This window comes from Cricetulus griseus, chromosome 3 (assembly GCF_003668045.3).
Source record: "Cricetulus griseus strain 17A/GY chromosome 3, alternate assembly CriGri-PICRH-1.0, whole genome shotgun sequence".
NCBI classification, from domain to species: Eukaryota; Metazoa; Chordata; class Mammalia; order Rodentia; family Cricetidae; genus Cricetulus; species Cricetulus griseus.
In genome coordinates this window covers 97,540,567-97,563,064 of record NC_048596.1, presented here as the reverse complement: position 1 = coordinate 97,563,064, position 22,498 = coordinate 97,540,567, and the positions used below count along the sequence as shown (strand labels likewise).

Genomic DNA, 22,498 nt, shown 5'->3' with positions numbered 1-22,498 from the left:
ATTCTCACCAGGATCCCCTCCAGGGCGGCCAGAAGCCCTTTCTAGCTTGGCTTTCTTAGAAACCGGGGATCAAATTACACCTGTCTCTAACAGTGCCCAATCATAGAGGGTCGTAAGAAGCAGAACTGACAGATCCGTGCTTTTCCGCCAACTGGGCCAGCCACCCCTTAAAATCAGCAACCTGAGGGGTCCCATTACCAATTTCCCATCCCTAGCCAGTCTGGTGCAGAGGGCAGACACACACCACACAGTAGAGGGGAAGGGTTGTCGGGAACGTAACAAAGTGGCTTTCCTTTCCCCTTACTTTCTTTGAAAAAACTTGTAATTTATTAAGGTGATTTTGCTCAATCCAAATAAAACTTAATTTATTGAAGACATCAAGCCAGCAACCTTTCCGAGTGCCCAAGATGGGATAAACTGTTGGCAAAAACCCTGTCTTCCAGTGCGGTGACAGGTGACAACCAGCGAGGCTCCCTCCTTCTCTACAGCAGACTGCCACGCATTCCTTGGGCAAGGGCTCTATGAACCAGAGGTACTGCCAGAACTAGGTAAATCTGCATTTTATGGCCGAGGTCCTGCCCCACCCCAATAAAATTAATGTGCCCTCCCTCTCCAAAACCCACACAGCAAAACTTAAATAAACCCAGCCCAGTTCTGGGCTCTTCCTTCATTTCCGGAGGACGTCCCCAGAGTAGGAGTTGCAAGGAGGAACTCGTGTGTTTCAGGTCCGAGGGAGGGAAGTGGAAACATTGGTGTTAGTGGGGACCAGGATGTACCCAACTATACCCCACATACAACCCTGAGGCTGGGAGATGTCCACACCAGAGTAACCAGTGTGCTTCATTTTACCACAGGCTACTGAACTCCCGACCCTGGACCTAAAAGCTAGGTGGGGAGCTCTTTGTCCTAATTAGAACATCCCAAACTAGGCAGTAGGGAACACTGATCCCCAATAAATAGACAAAAATGCACTGCCACGCCCCTCGGAACTTTTCAGCCCATGGTTGCACATGCCCTTCCCAAAGGGGAAAGAGCATTGCTTTTGTAGCTCGGCAGCCATCTCTTATCACTTGCTAAGCTGCAGGGTGTCCAGAAGAAGGCGCTTGTGAGCAGGATCCTGCACCCCAGCTTCCTCCAGGTCTTCCTCAGTGATGTCACTGCAGGAATTAAGAGAAGCTGAGAGATGGGCTAAGAGGTTCTAGGGCCCACAATCCCACCCTTGAGGCCAGACACCCCTCCCTGTCCACCTCCAACCCCGCCCCCACCTGAGAAACTCCAGGTCGTCCCAGCCATTGTGCACCAGGCCCTCCTCATAGCGTTCCAAGCCGATGGCCCGCAGCCAGGCACCCATGCCCGCCTCTCCCAGCCCGCTGGCCCGCCCGCCCTGCGGGCACGGAGCCTAAGGGAATACGGCATGTTAGGGGGAGAACTAAGGGTGGCTCCTCACAGAAACACATGCAAACAGCCACATTCTACCCATGCTCTGAGGGGAAATAAGGCAAGGAATAAGCTGATCCTTGTGTCTCCAAAAGGCCCATTACCCAGCTACAAGCAAAGGGGGCTGTGGACACCAGTGAGTTCTGGGTGACAGAATGAAGGAACACCTGCCATCAGGCCCTGGTCTACACACCTCCTCTGCCAAGTCTTCTTGGATGCTTTCTCTGATGCGGGGTGGTGGGAAGCTGAGGGGTCGGCCATAGTCGGAAGGCCCTCGGGGAGGCTGCAATTCCAAGGGGCTGGGGAGGAGTGCCGAGCGTCCAGGCCCAGGAGCGTAATCTACCTCGCTGAGTGTTTTGGCCATCTGCAGTACTGAGCAAGATCGGTCATCCCCACTTGCAACCTCCCCCAAAAAAGTACTGGCAGGTGAGGTGCCTGGGGGTAGTGGTGGCCTGGGATGGGCCTTGGGAGGTGGTGGACCACGGGCCTCACCCCCGCTTCGGCCCCTGACCACTGGCATTGATAAAGGATCCAGGCTAGGGGGCAGGAAGATGGCTGAGTCCGGCAGTGGTGGAGGTGGGAAATCTGGAGGAGGCAGTGTGCCCCCAGAGTCCTCATCCGATGAGCTTCCCTCTCCTGCACGAGGAGTCCGGTGGCGCCCAAGCTGGGGAGCAGGCACTGTGATGGCCACTTTGTTCTTGGTGGCAGGTGGGACAGGGGCCCTGGCAAATGGGGGTGGCTCCAGGGGCAGCAGCTGATGTGGAACCCCTTCCAGGACATAGTAGGCAGGGTTATTGAAGCTGTTCTTGGGTGCAGGGGCTGCCACTCCTTCCAGCTCAGCTGTCCCCTCTGACTTCAGCCTATTTTGAGAGCAGGAAAACCATCAGAACCCAAAGTAAAAGCGGTGGGTACAGGGGAGGGAGCTGGGGAAGAAGGGACCAAGGTCCTAGTCCTTGAATTGCACATGACCTTGGGTAAGTGGACTCACTCTGAGCCTTTGATTTCATAACCTCTGAAACTGGAGGGGGAGTGTTGAAGGTAAAACCCTAACTCCTTTTCCTCATATGCTCACATTCTCAGCTCTTTTATAACTGAAACCTGAGCTCAAATGGGTGATAAAAGCCTCTCATAAGGGTGACCAAAGTGATCAGAAAAGCCTCCAGAAGCTGTTGAGAGTCCTTCTGCAGAATCCTACTCAGGTTCAGGTTGGTGTTTCACCCACAAAACACTAGTTCTCCATTAGACAGGACCTCACAATTTAGCCTAGACTAACCTCAAACTCTCAATGCTCTTGCCTTAGTCTTCTTGGATGCTGGGAGAGTGGTGTATGCCAAGATGCCCAGGCCCAGAACATTGATATGTGGGAAGTTTTCTGGCCCATTAGGTTTGGGAAACTTATTAAACAAGCTTTAAGTTTCTTTCTTATCTACATTTTTGGAAGCTTTGCTAATACATAATACATAATAATAGACATCTAAAAAGAAGAATCTAGCAAGAAGCATTTGTCAAAGTTTTGGTCAGGAACCCATTTCCCCCAAGGCCTTTTGTTAGGTGCAGCCTCACAGGGTGGACCCTGAGAAATCTCAGGGTGAGCCTGGGCCTTCTCCAAACAACTTCAAGCTGTGTGTGTTTTCATTTGTGTGTTTGTTTTTTGTTTTGGTTGTAACTGAAAATGACTGTGAACACCTAATCCTCCTGTCCCCTCTCCCAAATACTGGGATTACAGGCCTTAGTCCCATGTCCTAAATCTAGAACCAATTTCTACAGAATTGAGAGAAAACACTGTTCCTTGTGACTCAGAGTCACACCTTAAAAAGGTATGGCTGGCCACTGTCCCCTGAGGTGTCAGAGCACTCAAACAGCAGACTGGCCCTGAGAGCCAGGCATAGTACTGGACTGAGTTAGGGGATAGCAAGTTTCTCCTCTCACCTGGGGTTCAAAGGCTCCTCCCTAGGGGCCGTTCGGGGTGGGGCTGGTGGCCTGCCAGTTGGTGGTGGCTTTTCAGGCTCTTCAAACAACTTGGACAGTGGACACGGAGCCTCTGTGGAAGTTGGCTTGCGGCTCCCAGATCTGCCAGGAGTATAGAACAGAAGGAAAATGTGGAGGTGACCAGAAGCTCCCAAGTGTCCCTTCTTGTGACACTCAACATAATCCTAGCTCACCTGTGTTCCTGGCTACCACGGGACACTGAAGGAGCCTTGCTTTTGGCTCCTGTCTCATCCTTATCAATGCTGATCCATTCTGGTGAAGCACAGAGAAGGTAAACTTAGCGAGGACTTAGGGTCCTGGATCCTAGGAATACTATGGGCACTGGGGATATCTAGTACCCTTCCCAGCTATCCCTCAGGGTAGGCCCATTCAGTCATAGCTTCTAGTACCACAGGATTCCAACATGCTGCCACCCTGGGTCTGTCCACACTACCACACCACATGCCCATACCCTACCCAATGGAGCCCCCACCATAGAGCCGCTCACGGGTGCCCAGGCGCTCTGTGGGCACCCGCACCTTCATGGAACCACGGATGTTGCCTGTCTCCTCTCCACGGTGGGACAAGAAGGTCAAGAACTGCTGGGCCGTGCTGCCAATCATGGATTTGAGTGCAACCACACACTCCCCTAAGGAGTAGATACAACAGACCAGCAAATTGCCAGACCTTTTCGAGGGTGCTACCTGGTTTCCTATATCCCTGAGTACCTCTTGCCCCTCACCATAGGATTCATAGCCATCCATGGACTTGACTGTGAGCAGGAGATGCTGATCCTGTAGGTACTCGATATCAGCCAGAATGGGCTTAAGCTGAGGAAAAGAGAGGCCCAGTGAGGAACAATGCCCTAAACATCCTATCATGTCCTTCCCACATTGATTCTGGCCCCACTCACCCCTTGCCCTAAGGCTTGTTCATGCTCATTCATTTTTTTTTTAAAGATTTTTATTTATTTATTATATATACAGTGTTCTGGCTACATGTATGCCTGCAGAAGAGAGTACCAGATCTCATTATAGATGGGTATGAGCCACCACGTGATTGCTATGAATTGAACTCATTACCTATATAAGAGCAGCTAGTGCTCTTAACCTCTGAGCCAGCTCTCCAGCTCCTCATGCTCACTCTTAAAGACACAGCCCTGCATGGCCTTTCATAGCATTTAACATCACTATAATTAATTAATTTTCTGCTATCCATGGACAATACTAGCCATTTATCAAAGGTTCAGGAAGCATTTATTAAACAAATGAATAAACAAACTACAACTTGGTTCTATGGCTCCCAAAGATGTAACTGTCTTTATCCTTCTTACTTGTGCACAAAAGCATACACACACATCCCCTCCATCCTCGCTCTCCCTCCCAAGGAGTCCCACAGTGTGCTGTGCTCTGCCTCTTACTCTCTGTACCCCTCTACCTACAAGTCTGGGCCCTTCCTACAGCCTCACCGTGGGCAGTTGGCGGGAGGACCACTGTACTTTGAGGAAATTGATGTTGTCACTGCTCTGAGCATCATTCTCGAAGCTCTTCTTGTACTCTGGGGTGAAGGTGGGAGGACCCAGCTGAGGGGCTGACCACTCTGAGCAGCCTTTGGCATCCCACTCTCTCATGGCCCACAGTCAGCAATGGCCCCCTCTGACCTTCCAAGCAGGTAGAATAGAACTCAATGAAGAACTTGGTGCGGCTGGCTGTCTTCACAATGGCCTCAATGCTCTCAAACTCAATGTAGGCCTGGTCTGAGGTCTTAGAGAGCCCTGAGGGAACAAGGAAAGAACTGTAAGCAAAAGGATCGGGATGCTGAGCTTAGGACAGAAAAGTAGGGGCCCTGGCAGATCTGAAGATAAGGCAAAAAAGAGTCTCCTAGTCCTGAGTCAATAGAGGGACTTACAAACCCAAACCTGGGGCAGAAAGGCATGAAAGGTTCATGTCAGAAGGCATGGGGACCAGAGTGCTTGTAGGCTTGTCTGCCAACACTATGCCACATCTGCAGACATACTCAAAGCGCATGTGTGACAGATACAGACACACAGGTATATCACACCACTAATGATGAGCTAAATATGCTCAGACGGCCTCACATATCATAGGTTCAGAAATACCCCTGCATTCACACGAACACACATCCAAACATATATGTGTGGTCAGTCAAACCCATCACATCCCTAGGCCACCGTATGAGCCCTCCCACACGTCTCCACATCAGGACAGGCACCTTTCTTGGAGATGAACTGGGAAGTAACTCCAACCTCAAATGTCCCAAACACAGGAGAATGGTCGCTGGTGACGATGTCATCAGTGCAACCTGTTTAGGGGGACAGCAATGGGGGCTCAAGAGAACTATCCCTGCTCTCTGCACCACTTCCCAAAGGAGGGCTGAGGCAGAATAGTGACCACCCAGTGTCTCCCATCATCCTTTCCCAAGGCTCTGACCATAGGAATTGCAGATGATGTGGGTTTCAGGATAGGATTTCCATAGAATCCGGTCACACCAGGAAGGCACATTGGTCCGAACCTGTGACAGGAGTGGCAATGTGGTCAGTCCTGTCAGCTGGGAGTCTCAACACGGGACCCACCCAGAGCTGACAAAACCCCACTCCACTTCTATTACTGGACCCATCACCTGCCTTCTTCCTTGGATTCCCAAAATAGCCAACATCACCCCTCAAAAGGCCTCAGGGGAGCCATATGAGCTCAAGTAGTAATTGCAGAGACTTGGATCTTTGATATCCCATCTCCTAACTCTATGAAACCAGAGGGAGGGTTCCCCCAACCTATATTTTTTCACTCACCCCAGTTGGCTTCTGCTTGTGCCAAGCATATGTGTCCCTGGAGCCCCGCTCATAGCGGTAGGTGGGTGGGAAAGATATCTCCTCCTCACCTAAAGAGAGCAGAGGACACATGAAGTCCATGGCTCCAAAGACCCAGGCATATTCCAAGTCCCAGGGCCATCACTGAACACTGCCAGGCCCTCACTCACTGAATCGAAGGAAAACCTTGTGCTTCTCTCGTTCCAGGTTGAGCTGGTCCACCCTGAGTAGGGGCTCAAACTCTCTCCTACTAATGTAGTTCAGGATCTCCTGGGGTACAGACACAAACACCAGAGGCTTGCCTTTTAAGGAGAACCATGCAAGCCTCCCCTCCTAATGGCCTCCTTTACAGCCACCCACCAGACCCTGCTGGCACCTGGATATCCATGTCTAAGCGGTAGTTAAGGTCTCCAAACCAGAAGAGATGAGTGAATCGCAGAGAGATGTCAAAGGCACTGAGCTGCCGATCACCCAACGAGAGCAGACGCAGAATGTCTAAATAGTTCTGGTTCCGCCTATAGTGGAGGGGCCAGGGCAGATATCCAGAGTCAGGAAGGAGGGACAACATAAAGGTGGGGGTCAGGGATGGGCAGGGTTGAGGGTCCCTAGAGAGAGAAAACAGGTAGGGACAAGCTCACGGTCAGGCATAGACAAGAGAGGTCCTAAGAAGATGGGGGTGGGGGTGTCTCTGGGGACAGGAATGTAGGAAGTCAAGGCCTAGGCAATGGGAAAAGGAATGGATGTATCAGGAAAATGGAGGATAAGAAAAGAGAAATGAGAAAGGTGTCTCTCACCGGGTAGTCTTCTCATTTCCTGAGGTGAGATGGCAATTCACGAAGCCAAATGAGGTGCCATTGAACATGAAGGAAACACCCACAGCTCCCTTGTTCCCTATCAGGACAGGAAAAAGAAGAAGAAGGATCACATAAAGAGTAATCCCAACTGTCCTCTATCCCTCCAAGCAACATAGTCAGCATCCTTCCTTCCCTATGACAGACACACGAACGAACGTGCAAGTACACACACACACACACACACACACACACACACACACGCGCGCGCGCGCGCGCGCGCGCGTACACACACATGTGCACAGACAAGCACACCTTTGCTAGGGTCTCCCTTGGGGCTGGAAGAGATTTAAGATGAGAACATACAAAGTTCAAAGTATCCCATAGACGAGAACACTAAAACCATGCAAAGTGGGAGGAACCTGGAGACCAAGCCAGAGGCATGAACAGGCATGTCACCCTCAGGGGCCCACCTGCCCTGCTCACCCAGGGTGTTGGCGATGCCAGTCTTCACACTGGAGGTACTGACATGGCTGATGCGGTTCTCATGCTCTGGCTTGACCAGCACTGCCACCTTGATGTTCCACAGTGACTGCATGGCAATCTATGGAGAGAGTGTGGGGTTATCCTTGCCTCAAGCCAAGGTCCCTGCCAGCATTTCCCGTGACCTATCACCTACATTGTCTTGTCAATCACAGGCTAGGAAGGCTTGCTATCCCTTTCCGGAATAAAGGAGAAGAGCATCCCTCCCTGTGGCTTCAATAACTCATAAAATTCAAGTTCAGCCTCCCAAAGGAAACATCAGGGCTTAGAGGGAAAGTCATGTGAACAGTACTCCCCAGAGCCAGTCATGAAATCAAGCAGAAAACACAAGGTCTGTGAGAACAAGAGACCAGGAAAGATAGCCCCCTCACCGGGCGGTAATCCAGATCTGTAAGCTCCTTGAGGCCCCCCCGCAGCAGATCCAGCCATTCTCTGTCACCCACTGAGTTCTCCTGGGTCCCAAAGACATAGATATCGTGGGGTATAGTGACTGTGACCTCATCCAGGGCCTTCCCTAGCCCCTTTGATGTGAACCAAGATGTCACATTTTTTGGAGGTGGTACACTTCCTGGAGATGGAGGGGAGGCAGCAGGAATTAGAGGGATGGGTCATGCCCCAGTTTTGGGCCAGCCTCCTCCCCCACCATAACCCCTGGGCCTGACCCATGTTCCAGGTGCCTATGAAGACAGAGATCATGTCCGGCTCATCTTGCTTGGAATGCTTGTTCTTCATGAGTTGCAGAAGCTGGCAGAAGGCTTCTCGCTTCTAATGAGAGGGAAGGGGAATACAGCAGCCAGTCAGGAACAGTAGGCACCCAGCAATCTTACCTTTCCATGGGGACACCCTGTTTTGTGGCAGGTATCATGAGAGAAGGGGCATGCCTGAGGTTCCCCACTGTACACACACTATGAAAGCACTAGCAAGCACTTACTGAATATTGCTCAAAAATGAGTACTTGAATCCAACATTGGGCTGTCTACTCTCAATACATACCCTGCCAAAAATGACAGACTCACACCTCATATTCCAATAGGAAAATATCCTCTGGAGACTCCAGCAGGCCCCAATACCCTGGCACAGGCTGCAACTCACCCGGGCACTGACAAAGATGAAGTCCTTCCGCTGGGTCCGATCTTTCTCCTTTTCAAATACAACACCCAGTTTGTTCTGCACACGCTGGGATTTGATGAGCTGGCGGACTAGGGGAATGAAAGGGGAGTCACACAAACCTGTGCTATCAAGCTGCCCACGTCTCCCGACTCTGGCCCTAGCTCACTTCGGTCATGTGTGAAGGTCGTCCAGTCCTCCTGGGAGTCTCGCTGTCTCCTCAGCAGCACCAGCCTCCCACCCTCCACATCCACGCTCAGTGTAAACTTCTGGGACTTCCCAATCTTGGTCAGATCACCCAATGTAACATCCAGCTTCACCTGTAAGACAGGAGTGGAAAGGCTGCTGCCAAGACCTTAGACGGAAGGTACCCCTTACCTCCAGATACCTTTTGCCCTGTGAGGCCCCACCTGCCATGTACCTCAAAGGCCTGCACAGGGATGGTCTTGGCCTTTCGTGTAGAAGGCTGCAATGGAGCAGGGGGTGCTGTGGAGCTCATGTCCTGCAGTGCCTTTAGTGCCTGGAGGGGTTAGGGAAAAGGTGAGGCAAAGAGACATACTAAGGGATGTATAGGGCGGGATTCCACTGATGCTGGGATAAGTGACTACAGGGGCAGGTAAGGGCAGGTCAGTCCACCTTCTTCTGGATGCCTGACAGGAAGTCCTTTAGCACAGATAGCTTCAGCACAAGGCTCTCCAGCTCTTGCTCTCCAGTCTGCGGTAAGCTCTGAGGAGGGCGGGAAATAAGGGTGGTACACAAGGTTCCTAAGCAGAAGCCCCTCCCCCCACAGCTCCAAGGTATGTCCCACTTTCTGGAGGCCTCCCTATAATCCCACCTGCTGCTGCAAAAGGCGGGTCACCATTGGCGAGCTCTGCTGGTCAAACACCTTTGACAGGATCTCCAGGCCTGACAGGACCTTGTCCACCTCACTAGAGGAGACAGATGGGTGAGAATTCCTACCCTGACCTTTGCACAGGGAACATGGCACTGACTGAGTGTGGCACTTCCATCTTTAGTATATAGTTGACAGGGTAAAGGGGAGGAAGTCAGGACCAGAGTGTGACACATGGGCTCAGCCATCCCAAGTACCTGTGCAGCCTTCGGCATGAGGTGACTAGAGTACGGGTGAGGTGGGGCAAGTTGCTGGCTCCGCCTCGTACAGCCTCCAGGTCCAGCCCATAGCTGCCCTTCAGATACTCATGTGACACAGTGCTGAGTCCATTGGGAGTGCTTCCAGGAGAGATAAAGAATCAGGGGAGGTCCTGCTGACTGTCACAGGCACCCCTGCTCTTTCCAGTACCTCAGGTACTGGAGGCAATCAGAGTGGAATGTGCCAGAGTTTCTGTCTCTGGAGCTGAGATGGGATGGGGTCCCTAGGAAGGGGGCTTAGACAGCCAAATGGGGAAACAATTCTCAGAGAAGGGACTTCCTGCTCGGCAGATGGGGCTAGGAGGGTCTCACCTCTCAGCTGCTGGAGTTGTGGGAGTCTCGGAGGGTTGCAGGGGGCTGCTGGTAGAAACACTGGTAGAGCCAGAGCGCGGGGGTAGTGGGGGCTTCTCATCCTCCACATCTGTGGACAGGGAACAGTGGGATAGCAGTTTCAATTCCATGTTATGTAACAGGGATATGCCATGACTGTTAGAGACTTCCACAGACAAGAGGGTACAAGAGTGAAGTACTGGGGCTGTAGAAATGGCTCAGTGGTTTAAGAGCACTGACTGCTCTTCCAAAGAACCCGGTTTCAAATCCCAGCACCCACATGGCAGCTCACAACTGTATAACTTCAAGATCTGACACCCTCACACAGACATATATGCCGCCAAAACACTGATGCACATAAAATAATAAAAATAAATAAATTATTTTTTAAAAAGAGTAAAAAAAAAAAGAGTGTGGCACTATGGTTAGGGGAAAGTGGGACTTCAGGGAGGTGGGGATGGGAAGTAACAGGGACAGGCAAGGGCCTAGCAAGGAAGGGATTTTCTTTTCTTCTTTGGGTATATATGTATGTGTGCTATACAAGCATGTGAATACATGTTAGCATGGATTCGTGTGTGTGTGTGTGTATGTGTGTGTGTCTAGGCTTGAGACTAATGTTGAGTGGCTTCCTCCATCACACTTCACCTTATTTACATACTGAGGTATTCCCTGCCCAAGGCCACCACACCTACCCACCTTTTATGTGGGTTCTGGGAATCTGAACTCTACTCTTATCCTGGCACTTATGTGGTTGGGGCTCTACCCACTGAGCCATCTCCCCAGCCCAAGGAAGGGATTTTTCATGCTGTGAGATGAGCAATACCTGAGGCATCTCGGTCATCTGGTGGGTCTGGCTCTCTCTCTCCCTCTACAGGCAACAGCAGGGCACAAACAAGACCCTGGTTGGGTTGAGCATACAGGCCTATAAGCTCGCCCAGGGTCTGGAATCGACGCACAGGAACACCCTGTGAGGTCTGAAGCAACAAGGATGGCAGAGTCAGCCAGCAGGTCCCCAAGCCTGAGGCTAAACCAAAATTAGAGATCACCGGTCTGAGTTCCTACCTGCACAGCCAGGAAGTCCTCTCCATCAGGCAGAATGCGGTATGTGTGGACATGCTTTTGATACCTAGAGCAAAGCAGGGACCAGAACCTGTCACCCCCAGGCTGGGGTCTGAATACCAACAATCGCTTCTTCCTACTTACTCCTGGTACCAGGCTCAACCTCTGGCCCTCTCAGCTTGGATTCTCTAAAACCACTTGTCCAGGCTGCACAGGGTTAATGATGGGGCAGTCAGTCACCTTCCACCCTCTTAGTATTGCCAGCAAGAGCAGAAATAACCAGACCCCCCCCCCCCCACATTCGGACCTACACAGCCTCCACACCCACCCACCGCAGAGCCTGAGAAGCAAGCAACAGGCAGCTCTTTTGTGGCCTCTACAGCTGTCTAAACAGTCCCTCTGGGCTGTGGTACCAGTCTGGGCCCCCGCCAGAGTAAAAGTCCTCAGAAGCCTGGTTAGCTCCTATTTGCATGCATGGGCAATGTGCTAACACACGTGTAAGGCTCTGTCAGTTTATGTTGGTGTGTAGCTCCACTGGAACTGGGTGTGCCAGGGGCAGTTTTACAGGAGATTGTGGGGTCAGCAACCTAGGGCTTTGCTTTCTCTCCTTCTCAAGCATCAGGAAACTGGAATGACCCAAGGGGGATCCCTATGAGAGACTCAGCCTCTAGGAACCCCAAGCCAAGAGGGGTGCTGGCAGATGGCAGCAGCAGCTGAGCAGGTGACAGCTGAGCCAGGCACAGACTAAGTCCAGGATGGAAGGCTCCCTTGGCCTCCACACCTCAAAGAGGTACTGGGGTCTCTGTCTATGCTGGGCGGAAATGGGTGCTGGCTCCAGAGAGGCCCAAACACCACAAGGTCATTTTCTCTCTAATGCTAGCCCTACCTTAGTCAGGGAAGATTACTTTGTGGTGTCTGAATCTGTGTTTATAGCAATATCGTCCCAGTAACCAAATCCTGACTGTGTTATGCATCTCACAAAGCTCATTTCATATTCACACTGTGTAAAGCAGACATTCATATTTCCATTCTCCAGATGAAAAAAAAAAAAAAACTGGGACTCAAAAGGAAAAAATGATTTGCCCAAGGTCACAGAACAAATAAAAGGCAGTACTGGCTAGTATCTAAAACCAGGGCAGAAGTCAGTCCATCTGTCAGGGTAGGGGTGTGTCTTGAATGTTATTTGTGTACATATGAGGTGTATATAGGTAAGCATGTATTTGGGAAGGCTAAGAACCCGCCCACTTCTGACCCTTTCTGCCAGGCCCCTGAAAGCTGAAGCCCCCTCTACATACACACATCCCTATACCCCCAAATGCCTTCTCCTGACAATGGAACCAGGATCTCTCTTCATTGGGACAATAGTTCCTCACCCAGACAAGGGCCCCAGCTGTCCCCCCTCCCACTCAGACAGCTGATCCAGCACCTGCCCCTGTCTCCTCCCTAATTAAGGGATCTGTTTAGAGGTGGCTAGGAGGCAGGACTCTTGGGATTTTCATGGGCATAAGATGTCTGGCTTTAGTCTTTCCACACGGAGTGGGTCTCTGACTTGTTGCAAAATCTGAGGTTTACAGGACCCCTCACTCGGCACGTCAAAGTTCTCAGTGTCTACACTACTTGACTTTGGAATCCCATAATCCTTTGTTGTCGTAGGTACTGTCAGATATTTAACAGTATCTCTGGCTTCTATCCACTAAATAACCACAGCCCCATCCCAAATGTGACAATCAGAAATGTTTGTTCCCTGTAGGCTGGGCCACTGTATTCCCAAAGATGTTGGAAGAGGGGGAAGACAGGACAGAGGAAACGGGGTTTGAGCGTGTTCTCACTAGACCTCAACGAAGTAGTGCCTGATGCTTTCTACAGAGGCCCACTCAGTATTGAACTGTGGGGCAGGGAGTACAGTACAGCACTCAGGAGAGGCAGGTGGATATCTGTGAGTTTGAGGCCAGCCCTGATCTACAGAGTGAGTTCCCAGACAGCCAAGGCTACACAGAGAACCCCTGTCTCAAAAACAAAAACAAAAACAAAACAACACTGCAAAACAGAAAGTACACCACTACCGAACACAGCTGCCAGGGTCCGCCACAGGACCAGGCCCACTCTAAAGACTGCCAAGTCTAGCTTTACACTAAGCACTCATTCATGGCCAGATAACCAGGGCTCAACTCAAAGGCGAGATCCACTCATTGATTCATGAAACGAAGGTGTTGTCCCACACAGCTTCCCCCTGCTACCTCTCCAGGTCCTCCTCTCAACACCCATTATCCCACCCTACCCCACAACCATATATAGCTGAAAACTTTCTAAGGAATTGCTGGGCATCCAAACACTGGTCCCTCTGCCCCCTACTGCCTACCACTAAGTGCTTTTAAAAGAACTGCACGCATGTGGAACAGGCATCCTTCCCCCTGTGCATCTGGGGCACGGGGAAGTCTAAGCAGGTCTGCCACAGCCTGCCAGCATTTCTTCCCATCACACCCACCCAGGACTTAAGAACTCTGGCCTCCGGCCCCAGAAAGAGCTCTCAGACAGCAGGAAGTGCTTCCCTGTATCCTTCCTCCACCCAGAGATAAAGTCAAGGTCTCCACTCAGGGGTTGGAGGCGGGGCTGCAACTCCACAGCTCCAGTCACCCCACTACCATGATTACCACCACCACCAAGGAACACTTAGACTACTCACAGAACGCAGAGTGCGAAGGCCCCCGCCACGCTCTCGCTGTCTCGCACCAGGAAGCTGCCATCGCGGCCCGCCCGAGCCAGCAGCTCCTCTGCCGCAGCTCGGCTCAGGTCTCGGTGATACCAGGCAGGGGCCGGGCTGCCCAGCACGCCCCCGGCGCCCGGCGCCCCACACACTGAGGCCATGGCCCGCCTTGGGCTCAGCGCCGCCGATGCCTGCCGCCCCGCGCCATCCGCCCGGGAAAGCTTGGAGTCGAGGTTGGGGCCGTGCCTGGGTCCCGGGCCTGAGGATCAACTAGCCGGAGCGAGCCCGAGATCGGAGCTCCACGCCCGGTTGCACCGGCCGCCTCTATCTCCGCGCAGCCGCCGCCGCCAGCAGCGCCGGCCCCAACTTGAAGAGAAAGAAAGAAAAGTTTGTTCAGAGGCGGCGGGGGAGGGGCAGGAGCGAAGCTAGGAGCTGGCCGGTCCCCTCCCCCTCTACTCGGCCCAGGTCCCGGGCCGCCCCAGCCCCCAACCTCTCAGCAAGGACGATGCCCCCACAGTCCTACAGGACTCGCTCCTCCCAAGCCCCGCAATTATCTTGTCCCCCACCTCAAGAAGATCCAGTTCGCCGCACCCGCTCCCGGACAATCTGAGAGTCCCAGCTCTCCCTGGTGAATTCAACCCTTCCAACGATTCGCAATGAAATGACCCCTAATCCCTAAAAAATGTCTGATTCTACTATACATCCTTTCTACTCGGGACCCCCACAGCTTTGCGGGATCGGGGTTCTTAAAGAAAGACTCCAGGATGAACTTCCCCAACAAATACCCCCATCATCCAAGCAAACAAGTTTCCCCAACTCTTGTGAGATCAGAGCCCCTTCAGACCTGAACCCCCAAACGCCGGTCCCTGACACATCCCACAAGACCCTTTCAATGAAATCCGATACCCCATACAAACACACACACACACACACACACACACACACGCACGCACGAGGTCCAATATCCTCGAGTCCCTCATGCACCGGTCCCCGCAGGCCCTCCAGCCTGGCAGAACCCTTCCCCCATCTCCGCCAAGTTCCCTGGCACCACACCCCACACCCGCAGGCCCAGGTTCTGCAGTCCTAGACCAGGAGGACCCCCTAGAACATCTAAAAAAAAAAAGTTCCTTCAAGTCCCAGTGCCTCCGCCGCCGCGCGCAGGCCCCACCTCTGGGGCGACTCGGGTGACTCCTAGCCCGGGAAAGCCGTCCTGGAGTCCCCGCGGCCACTTAAGATGGCCATCCGCCGCCACCGCGCACCCCGCGCCTTCCGCCCCGCCCGAGCCCCGCCCCCGGAGCCGGGGCTGCCCCGCGTCCCGCCTCGCCCGCTCGCGTACGAGTCCCCGCGCCGCACGCCCGTAGAGTGACCTCGGGCCAGTCTTGGCTCGTCCCTGTGTCTGAGCTTCCCGCTCTCCACAACTGGGGTAACGTTATGAGGGCGGACTCATTGGGGCTCTGCCTGTAAAGCTCAGGGCCTGGCACGCTGCGGGCGCTCCCGGACGGCGGCTATTTTTATTATTAATTAAGGAGTAAAGAAGGTGACAGCTGTGTAAACTGTAAAGCGCGACTGGGGAATGAACGGGTATTATTAGCACCGCCCCCGCCCCGGCTACTCCCTCCAAGTCAACAAACTTGCGACTCGGTGGGCCAGGTGCGAGCACGGAGCTCCGGAGACCCGGGTTGCTACGACCTCCCATCCACCCACCCCTAGGGGAGGAAAGGGGGAGCTGCGAGAGAAGATGGGGCGGAACCTAAATGGGACTCTGGCCCGCCCCATTTCCCCCCTAAAAAAAGACCTGGATGGTGGCGGCGTCTCCAGGGATTTCTCTTCCTGCCCCGCCCCTCTGCCCCCTGGTTCCTTAAAGGCGCAGGCCTCTAGCCGTTCGTCTACAGCCACCTACTCCTGGGAGACTGTCGAAGCATCCCTTTAACCTAGGAGATAACTTTCGCTTTGGTAAATCGAACCTGTTGACGTAGCCTGGGGTCAGCCCTAAGGGGTTTCCTCTGTTTCAAAGGTGCTTTGGCTTAACCAAGCGGAAACAAAGCCTGGGATGTGAAGACGAGGTCTGTAGGGACCTTCCAGACCAGATTAATACAATAACAGAGATCTTCTACCCACCTACCTGTTTCTCTGGTCTTGCCAGGCCGTAAATAGAAAAACTCATCCTCCACTCCGTACCCAACTCCTCCTGCCCTTTTGGCATGAGGGACTTAGGTGTGCTTCTTGTCAGGGAACACCCTGGTGTTATGGGGAGAGACCTAGACTACGGATCTGCAGTTTGGGCTCTAACCCCAGCTACTGGTGTATTGGTCTCAGACTTGTGCCTTGAGGAGGGTAGCTGTGGTAGGGATGTGGAAACAGAGAAGTCCCCAGGGTAGGAAGGGAGGGCCAGAAATCAACTCAAGCCCAGACCCTGGAGGTGTGTGATGACTAAGCAGGCAAGGGGTCTTACTTGTGCATGCTTGTAATATCGGCCCTTAGTAGGCAAAAGCAAGATCAATACCTAGTTATAAGTGCTTTGTTGGTCTAGAGTTCCAGACCACCCAAAGCTACATAGGAGATCAGCCTCAAACAAAGAGGAAACCAAGGAGGAGGATAACAAGCTGTAACAACCCTCCAAAATCAATATATTTACAGTTCCATGAGAGGACAGACATGCTAAAGAGTGGGTCTTTGGAGTGAGATGGCTTAGCGATAAAGGTGCTTTTGCCTAGGCTGAAGAGTTGAATCCCAGAGATCCATGTGGTGGAAGGAGAGAGCTCCTGCATGTTGTCCTGACTTCACAGCTGTGTGCACACACCCAGAATAAATACAAATGTAATTTAAATGGAGAACAGAGGCTGCTTCTGCCCCCTGGGAAGCCTGTAAAAGTTTCTAACCTTCAGAATCATCTGCAGGGCACAGCACTGAACCAAATGCAAGCTTGCATTTCCTCTGTGTTTTCCAGATGGTCTTCTTAAAGAACTCTTTTCCTCTTCCGAGGGGCCTAAGCCCAGTATATCTACACTGCCTACAGTGTGAATCTTCCCCATTTTTCCAGAACCTTTGCCGAACTCCATTTCCAGCTTTCCCATTCATTTTAAGCTGAGTACAGAGTTAAGCAGACACATGGTGGGAATAAGGGGGATGTGCTGGGTTGGTTTGTTTGTTTTTTCGAGACAGGGTTTCTCTGTGTAGCTTTGGAGCCTATCCTGGCACTCGCCCCGGAGACCAGGCTGGCCTCCAACTCACAGAGATCTGCCTGTCTCTGCCTCCGGAGTGCTGGGATTAAAGGCATGTGCCACCACAGCCAGGCTGGGGGATGTGTTTTTATTTTCGTTGGAGATCGTTGGAGACAGTGTGTCTTTTTTTTTTTTTTTTTTTTTTTTTTTGGTTTTTCAAGACAGGGTTTCTCTGAGTAGCTAGCTTTGGAGCCTATCCTGGCACTCGCTCTGGAGACCAGGCTGGCCTCCAACTCACAGAGATCCGCCTGCCTCTGCCTCCCGAGTGCTGGGGTTAAAGGCGTGCACTCCCAACACCCCGAGAGACAGTGTGTCTTGTGTTCTATGTTGGCTCCAAACTCTCCATGTAGCCAACGATGACACTGAACTTCTTATCCTCCTGCTTCTTCCTCCCAAATGTTGGGATTACAGGCCTGTGCCAACACCCCTTAGTACAGAACCTAGAGCTTCCCCATGTTAGACAAGCACTCTTCCAACTGAGTTACATTCTCAGACCACAGTGGGATAATGTTTGAGAATTATATCCTGGATCTGACTCAGAAGCTACTAGATTCCTACAGACTACTAATATGTAGACATTTCATCCACCTTCTGGTAGGAGGGAACTAATTGTGAACTTTTATGTAGTGACAAGGGGCATTCAAACACTCTATTTGCTCTGACCCAAAAGGATTTGTCCCCACCCACCCACAAACTCACAATGACTACAATTCATTAGACCCAGATGTGTCACAGATTTATTAGAAATGACTGTTGTAGGAACCCCAAGTCCCATCATGGAGCAGGAACTGGCTGACAGAGGAGTGGGATGGAAGCAGGCTTAAGACTTCCTCATTCTTAGAGGAGCTGTACTGACACCCAGCTGCAGGTAGAGAAGTCTATAGAGAGAGGACTAGCCTCAGCCAGAAGCCATAATGGCAGCACTGGGACCAGACTGGGCACAAGAAGTGCCACTGAATGGGAAACAGCCCCAGCTGTCACAAGGGCAACATAGAATTTCACCACCTCCTCATTGGAATTGTCCTGGGTTGAGTCAAACCACATCTGCAAGCAGCGGCCACTCCCTCTGCTGTAGTTGCTGACCTTGTATGAGTGACTCCAGAGACCCTCACAAAGGCTGGCTGGAGTGGGGAAGTGGTACTGAAATGTGTGGCAGGCTGCTGTGTCGGGCACTTATTAATGCCTGCAGGCAGAATCAAGATGGCACAGACATTCAGCCCTATAGTCAAAACGCACCCCAGAAAATTTTAATCTCCCTTTTTCTAAACCCTAACTCCATCTTCCTAACCTTAGGCCCTTACCTGAGGCCCAGTCCCAGCCTTTATGCCAGTCTGTCTTGCAAGTAGAGGAGGTACAACAGGCTTCCCACCACTCCTGACAATCCTCTTTGCATAAGGAGCATCCAGGAAATGCTCTTTATTGCCAGCTCTGGTCCACCTAGATAGAGGGGATATTGGCAGCTATAGCTGTAAAAGACAGATCTTAAGGGTACCCTTCCTGAAGTGTGTGAGGGAAATACCCATATCTGCTGGATCCAAGCCCCAGGTTGCGGGAGCACTCATTAACAGGCAGGTATCATCTTGCCACAGTGATCCCCGTTGAAGTTGTATCAGATGGGAGTTGTCTTTGTGTCTCCTGGCTGGTGTTGACTGAGCAGCAGGCATTTTTCTTCCATGGACTACACTAGTTGGGAAAGACATGGGGCTGAGTGTCTCTGCCCTACTCTGTAGCTCCAGCCCTGCTTCAGTTGGTCCTCACTTCCCTGCCTCAGGCAGGGTGTTCTATGAACACTTACCACAGAGGCCCCTCTATCCTAGACCTTCAGGAGTCCCTGTCTCTAGGGAGATACAACTACCACCTTATGATAAAGAAATAGGGGAGCCTTGTCTTTGGGATAATAGTTCTTATTTATATAGTGGCTCACACTTTAGAAAAATTCTTTTCAGCTGGGCTTGTTGGCAACATGCCTGTAATCCCAGCATTCTGGAGGCTGAGGATGGAGGATTATGAATTCAAAACCATTCTAGACAACATGGATTAGACTCTGTCTCAAAAACAAAACAGCAGGGCTTTGTTGGTCCACGCCTTTAATCCCAGCACTCGGGAGGCAGAGGCAGGAGGATCTCTGTGAGTTCGAGGCCAGCCTGGTCTACAAGAACTGGTTCCAGGACAGCCTCCAAAACTACAGAGAAACCCTGTCTCAAAAAACAAAACAAACAAAACATACCCCGTCATGGTGGCACAAGCTTATAAAACCAGCCAGGTATTATGATGTACACCTTTAATACCAGCACTTGAGAGGCAGAAGGGGGCAGCTCTTCGTGAGTTCAATGCCAGCCTGGTAGCCTGGCCTACATAGTAAGTTTCAATATTTTCATTTGTTCATTTAAAAAAAGAAAACAAAACAGGCCAATGAGATGGCTCAGTGAGTAAAGAAAGGCACTTGCAGCCACACTTAAGGACCAGAGTTCAATCCCCGGGACCTACATGATTGAGAGAACTGACTCCTGCAACTTGTCCTCTGACTGCCACACATGTGCTATGGCACGTGTGTGTGTCTCACATACACAGATAGATAAATATATGTAATAAAGGTCAATTGTCATATTCTGTTTTCTTATGTTTCTTTTTGCTATTTTTTAAAATTGTATGTGTGTGTGCCTACATGTATGAATGAGCAAATCAGAAGACGGCATCAAATGTTCTGGAACTGGAGTTACAGGTAATTATTAGCTGCCATGTCCATTCTGGGAACTGAACTCTTCAGTTCAGTTCAATTCAGTCTTCACAATAGCAGTAACTATGCTTAACTGCTTAACTCTCTCCACCCCTATATCCAATACTATAGCAATCAATAATAAAATGAACAACAATGAAACAAATAAATACAAATAAGTTTTATTATTTATTTATTTTGCTTGCTTGTTTTTGAGGCAGGGTCTCACTCTGTAGCCCTGGCTTGCCTGGAACTCAATTTGTAGGCCAGGCTGGGCTTGAACACATAGAGATCTTCTAGCCTTTGCCTCCTGAGTGTTTAAAGGTGTGTGCCACCTCGCCTGGCCAGGTTTTTGTTTCTGTTTTTAACCTTAGATTTATTTCCAGAATATAAAAGAGGATCTAAACATACTTGCTACAAAAAGGCCACACTGAGTTTCCATTTGTTGGCATAGATGCTTATAGACCATGTAAATTGCAGTCCTCACGCCTGTGGTTCTCATAGAGAGTCTTCCCACTTCTGTATTTGGTCCTCTAGAAATAGAGGGTAGAAACCATCTCTCCCGTGGTTTCTCACCCTCCAGATTTCTCAAGGAACTAGTCCAAGTCCTATCCTAACCCTGCAGTAAGGGCTGGTTGTGTCCTTTTGACCAGAGTTCAATCTGAGTCCCTTTGCTTCCATGGGCCCTCATTTGAGAGACATAGAGATTACCATCACGTGGTCTCTAATTAGAGGCCTCTCAAGATCACTGCATCATCTCCACCACTATGTCCTCTTCTGGGGAGAGTCCTCAGAAAAATCACCTCGCCACTTTCCCCACTCCACCACGTCATCTCCCGAAGCAATAAATAGCTCGGGATGTGGGGGTGTCTGGCTGCTCACCACACCCACCCTGACTTCCTCCTCCCTGGCAACACTATTCCCACCAGAACCTGGTCATGAAGCTTGTCCTCTGGGCCCAGCTTTGTCTTGTGGTGCTTGGCATCCTTGCAAACAGGGAACAGGTCTGCTCTGTCACTGGCACTGCCTGTTGGTGGCCATGCAGACCAAAAGCAGGAGTGGTATCTGTTTCCAGGCCATGTCTTTCTGTCTGTGCAGACAGAGCTGTGGCTGGGGAGGCCTAGATCTGTGGGGGTGCCTCACTCCTCCCTGCCTCAGACTTTCTGTCCCTGCAGTGAAAGATAAGGTCAGACCCTGCTTCTTCAGCACTCAGGCCCTGAGGCTCCCTGACAACCAGAGATCAGCAAGAATGTTCTCTCACCCCATGGCATGGAAGGTTTATAAAAAGAGCTGGGCTTCCCAAGCTGGAAGAGATATGATGTGCCATGCCCTCATCTTCTTTCCGGACTCTATGACATGTAGTTAAAGCATTCAGGTCCCTGGCTGCTTACTGCCTTGAAAAGGGCCAGGAACACACAGATCCTTCATCCTGTCACAAGCAAGTTCTCTGCACTCAACTCTGTATCAGCTGGGTCACCATGTCAGCCTAGAAATCCTGTTAGCCCTGGGGGAGATGGTGACCCAGCCCTGCTGAGTTCTCCAGATTGGCAGTAGGATCGAGTGGCATAACCTGCAGGATGGTGTTTGGTTAGAGGGTACAGAAATGGACAGAGTTTGGTGTTTTTTAAAGCTTCACTTCCTCAGTCTTTTCCTTCCCTGTTCTCTAAAGGCCATTCTGCCCTGCACCCTATCCTGGCCCAGCTTCTGAGGCAAATGCACCAGACCCTACCTAACCTCTCAAAGAAAGTACACACATACAAGACAAATTCAGCCACAATTGGTGGGCAATACATGCCTGTAATCCCAGTACATGGAAGAGGGGGATGAGTCAAAGTAATTGTGGGTTTTAGGCCAGTCAGGGCTACATAGTGGTAACTCCCCCACCCCAAAGTAATGACCAAATGAGCTGAGGGACAATATAAAGGTCTCTCTTGGGGCTGACAAGATGAATTGAGCATATAAAGACAATTTAATGACCTGAGTTCAATGCCTAAAACGTATTGTGATAATAGTAAAGAACTGACTCCCCACATGCATACACACACAAATACATTCAATTCAACAATGAAGGGGAAACGTTTTTAAAGATTTGGATTTTAAAAATACAGACATGCACACACACATACTTACATAAATAGCCCCTTATTAGAGCCAACTAAACAAACACTCGGGGTCATGAGAAGTACTTGGCAAACATAATGGTCCCTTCTCTGCTCACTCCTGCCTTTACTTCACTTTGCTCACCACAGATCTGTTTCTTTAGGCTCAGCCTCTGAAGCACTAAGCGCTAAAGAGTTGCTAATGGCGACAAGGCCCCTTCCTCTCCCTCTCCATCTCTGCACACACTGAGCCTTTCTGCAGTTTACTTCCCAAGGCTCTATACTCTATGTTTGAGTCACTCACCTACCCACAGAAGCCAGAATGATCTATCTCTTGCTTTTTATCTTTCTTTCTCTCAGTTCTTCCTTCCATTCCCCCTTGTTTCTTGTTCTTTTTTTTTTTTTTAGATTTATTTATTTATTATGTATACAGCGTCTGTCTGTATGCCTGTAGGCCAGAAGAGGGCGCCAGATCTCATTAAAGATTGTTGTGAGCCACCATGTGGTTGCTGGGAATTGAACTCAGGTCCTTTGGAAGAACAGTCAA

General features: G+C 51.0%; 1 protein-coding gene and 1 pseudogene across 4 annotated transcripts; both read right to left on the bottom strand.

Annotated features, from left to right (window-relative positions):
• Window positions 1-304: 304 nt before the first annotated feature.
• On the bottom strand, window positions 305-15,437 carry Inppl1 (inositol polyphosphate phosphatase like 1). Of its 4 annotated transcripts, none has more exons than XM_035442336.1 (29): window positions 15,283-15,437; window positions 13,895-14,281; window positions 11,215-11,278; window positions 10,976-11,126; window positions 10,135-10,243; window positions 9,763-9,903; window positions 9,509-9,602; window positions 9,310-9,399; window positions 9,095-9,193; window positions 8,843-8,993; window positions 8,659-8,765; window positions 8,229-8,331; window positions 7,938-8,134; window positions 7,510-7,627; window positions 7,027-7,123; window positions 6,609-6,747; window positions 6,403-6,502; window positions 6,215-6,303; window positions 5,856-5,937; window positions 5,638-5,727; window positions 5,066-5,179; window positions 4,874-4,962; window positions 4,148-4,235; window positions 3,899-4,054; window positions 3,600-3,678; window positions 3,367-3,507; window positions 1,631-2,297; window positions 1,266-1,399; window positions 305-1,157 (listed from the first exon to the last, which is right to left on the bottom strand). In XM_035442336.1, exons 2-29 carry the CDS (start codon window positions 14,074-14,076, stop codon window positions 1,067-1,069), a joined length of 3,762 nt encoding a protein of 1,253 aa, XP_035298227.1. In that variant the 5' UTR covers window positions 14,077-14,281; window positions 15,283-15,437; the 3' UTR covers window positions 305-1,066. The 4 variants fall into 4 exon arrangements, with proteins under 4 accessions (XP_035298227.1, XP_027263647.1, XP_027263646.1 ...); XM_027407846.2 differs by lacking the exon at window positions 15,283-15,437 and adding an exon at window positions 15,084-15,197; XM_027407845.2 differs by lacking the exon at window positions 15,283-15,437 and adding an exon at window positions 14,482-14,991.
• LOC118237822 lies at window positions 15,045-21,425 on the bottom strand (annotated as a pseudogene).
• Window positions 21,426-22,498: the final 1,073 nt, after the last annotated feature.

Bases quoted from the DNA above. Each gene is read 5' to 3' on its own strand.
- Inppl1 (XM_035442336.1), bottom strand. From the start codon at position 14,076: ATGGCCTCAGTGTGTGGGGCGCCGGGCGCCGGGGGCGTGCTGGGCAGC. The intron at 9,603-9,762 runs GTACTTGGGATG...TGTCTCCTCTAG, and splicing joins TCATGCCGAAGGCTGCACAG to TGAGGTGGACAAGGTCCTGT. The intron at 8,994-9,094 runs GTACATGGCAGG...CCTGTCTTACAG, and splicing joins TCCCTGTGCAGGCCTTTGAG to GTGAAGCTGGATGTTACATT.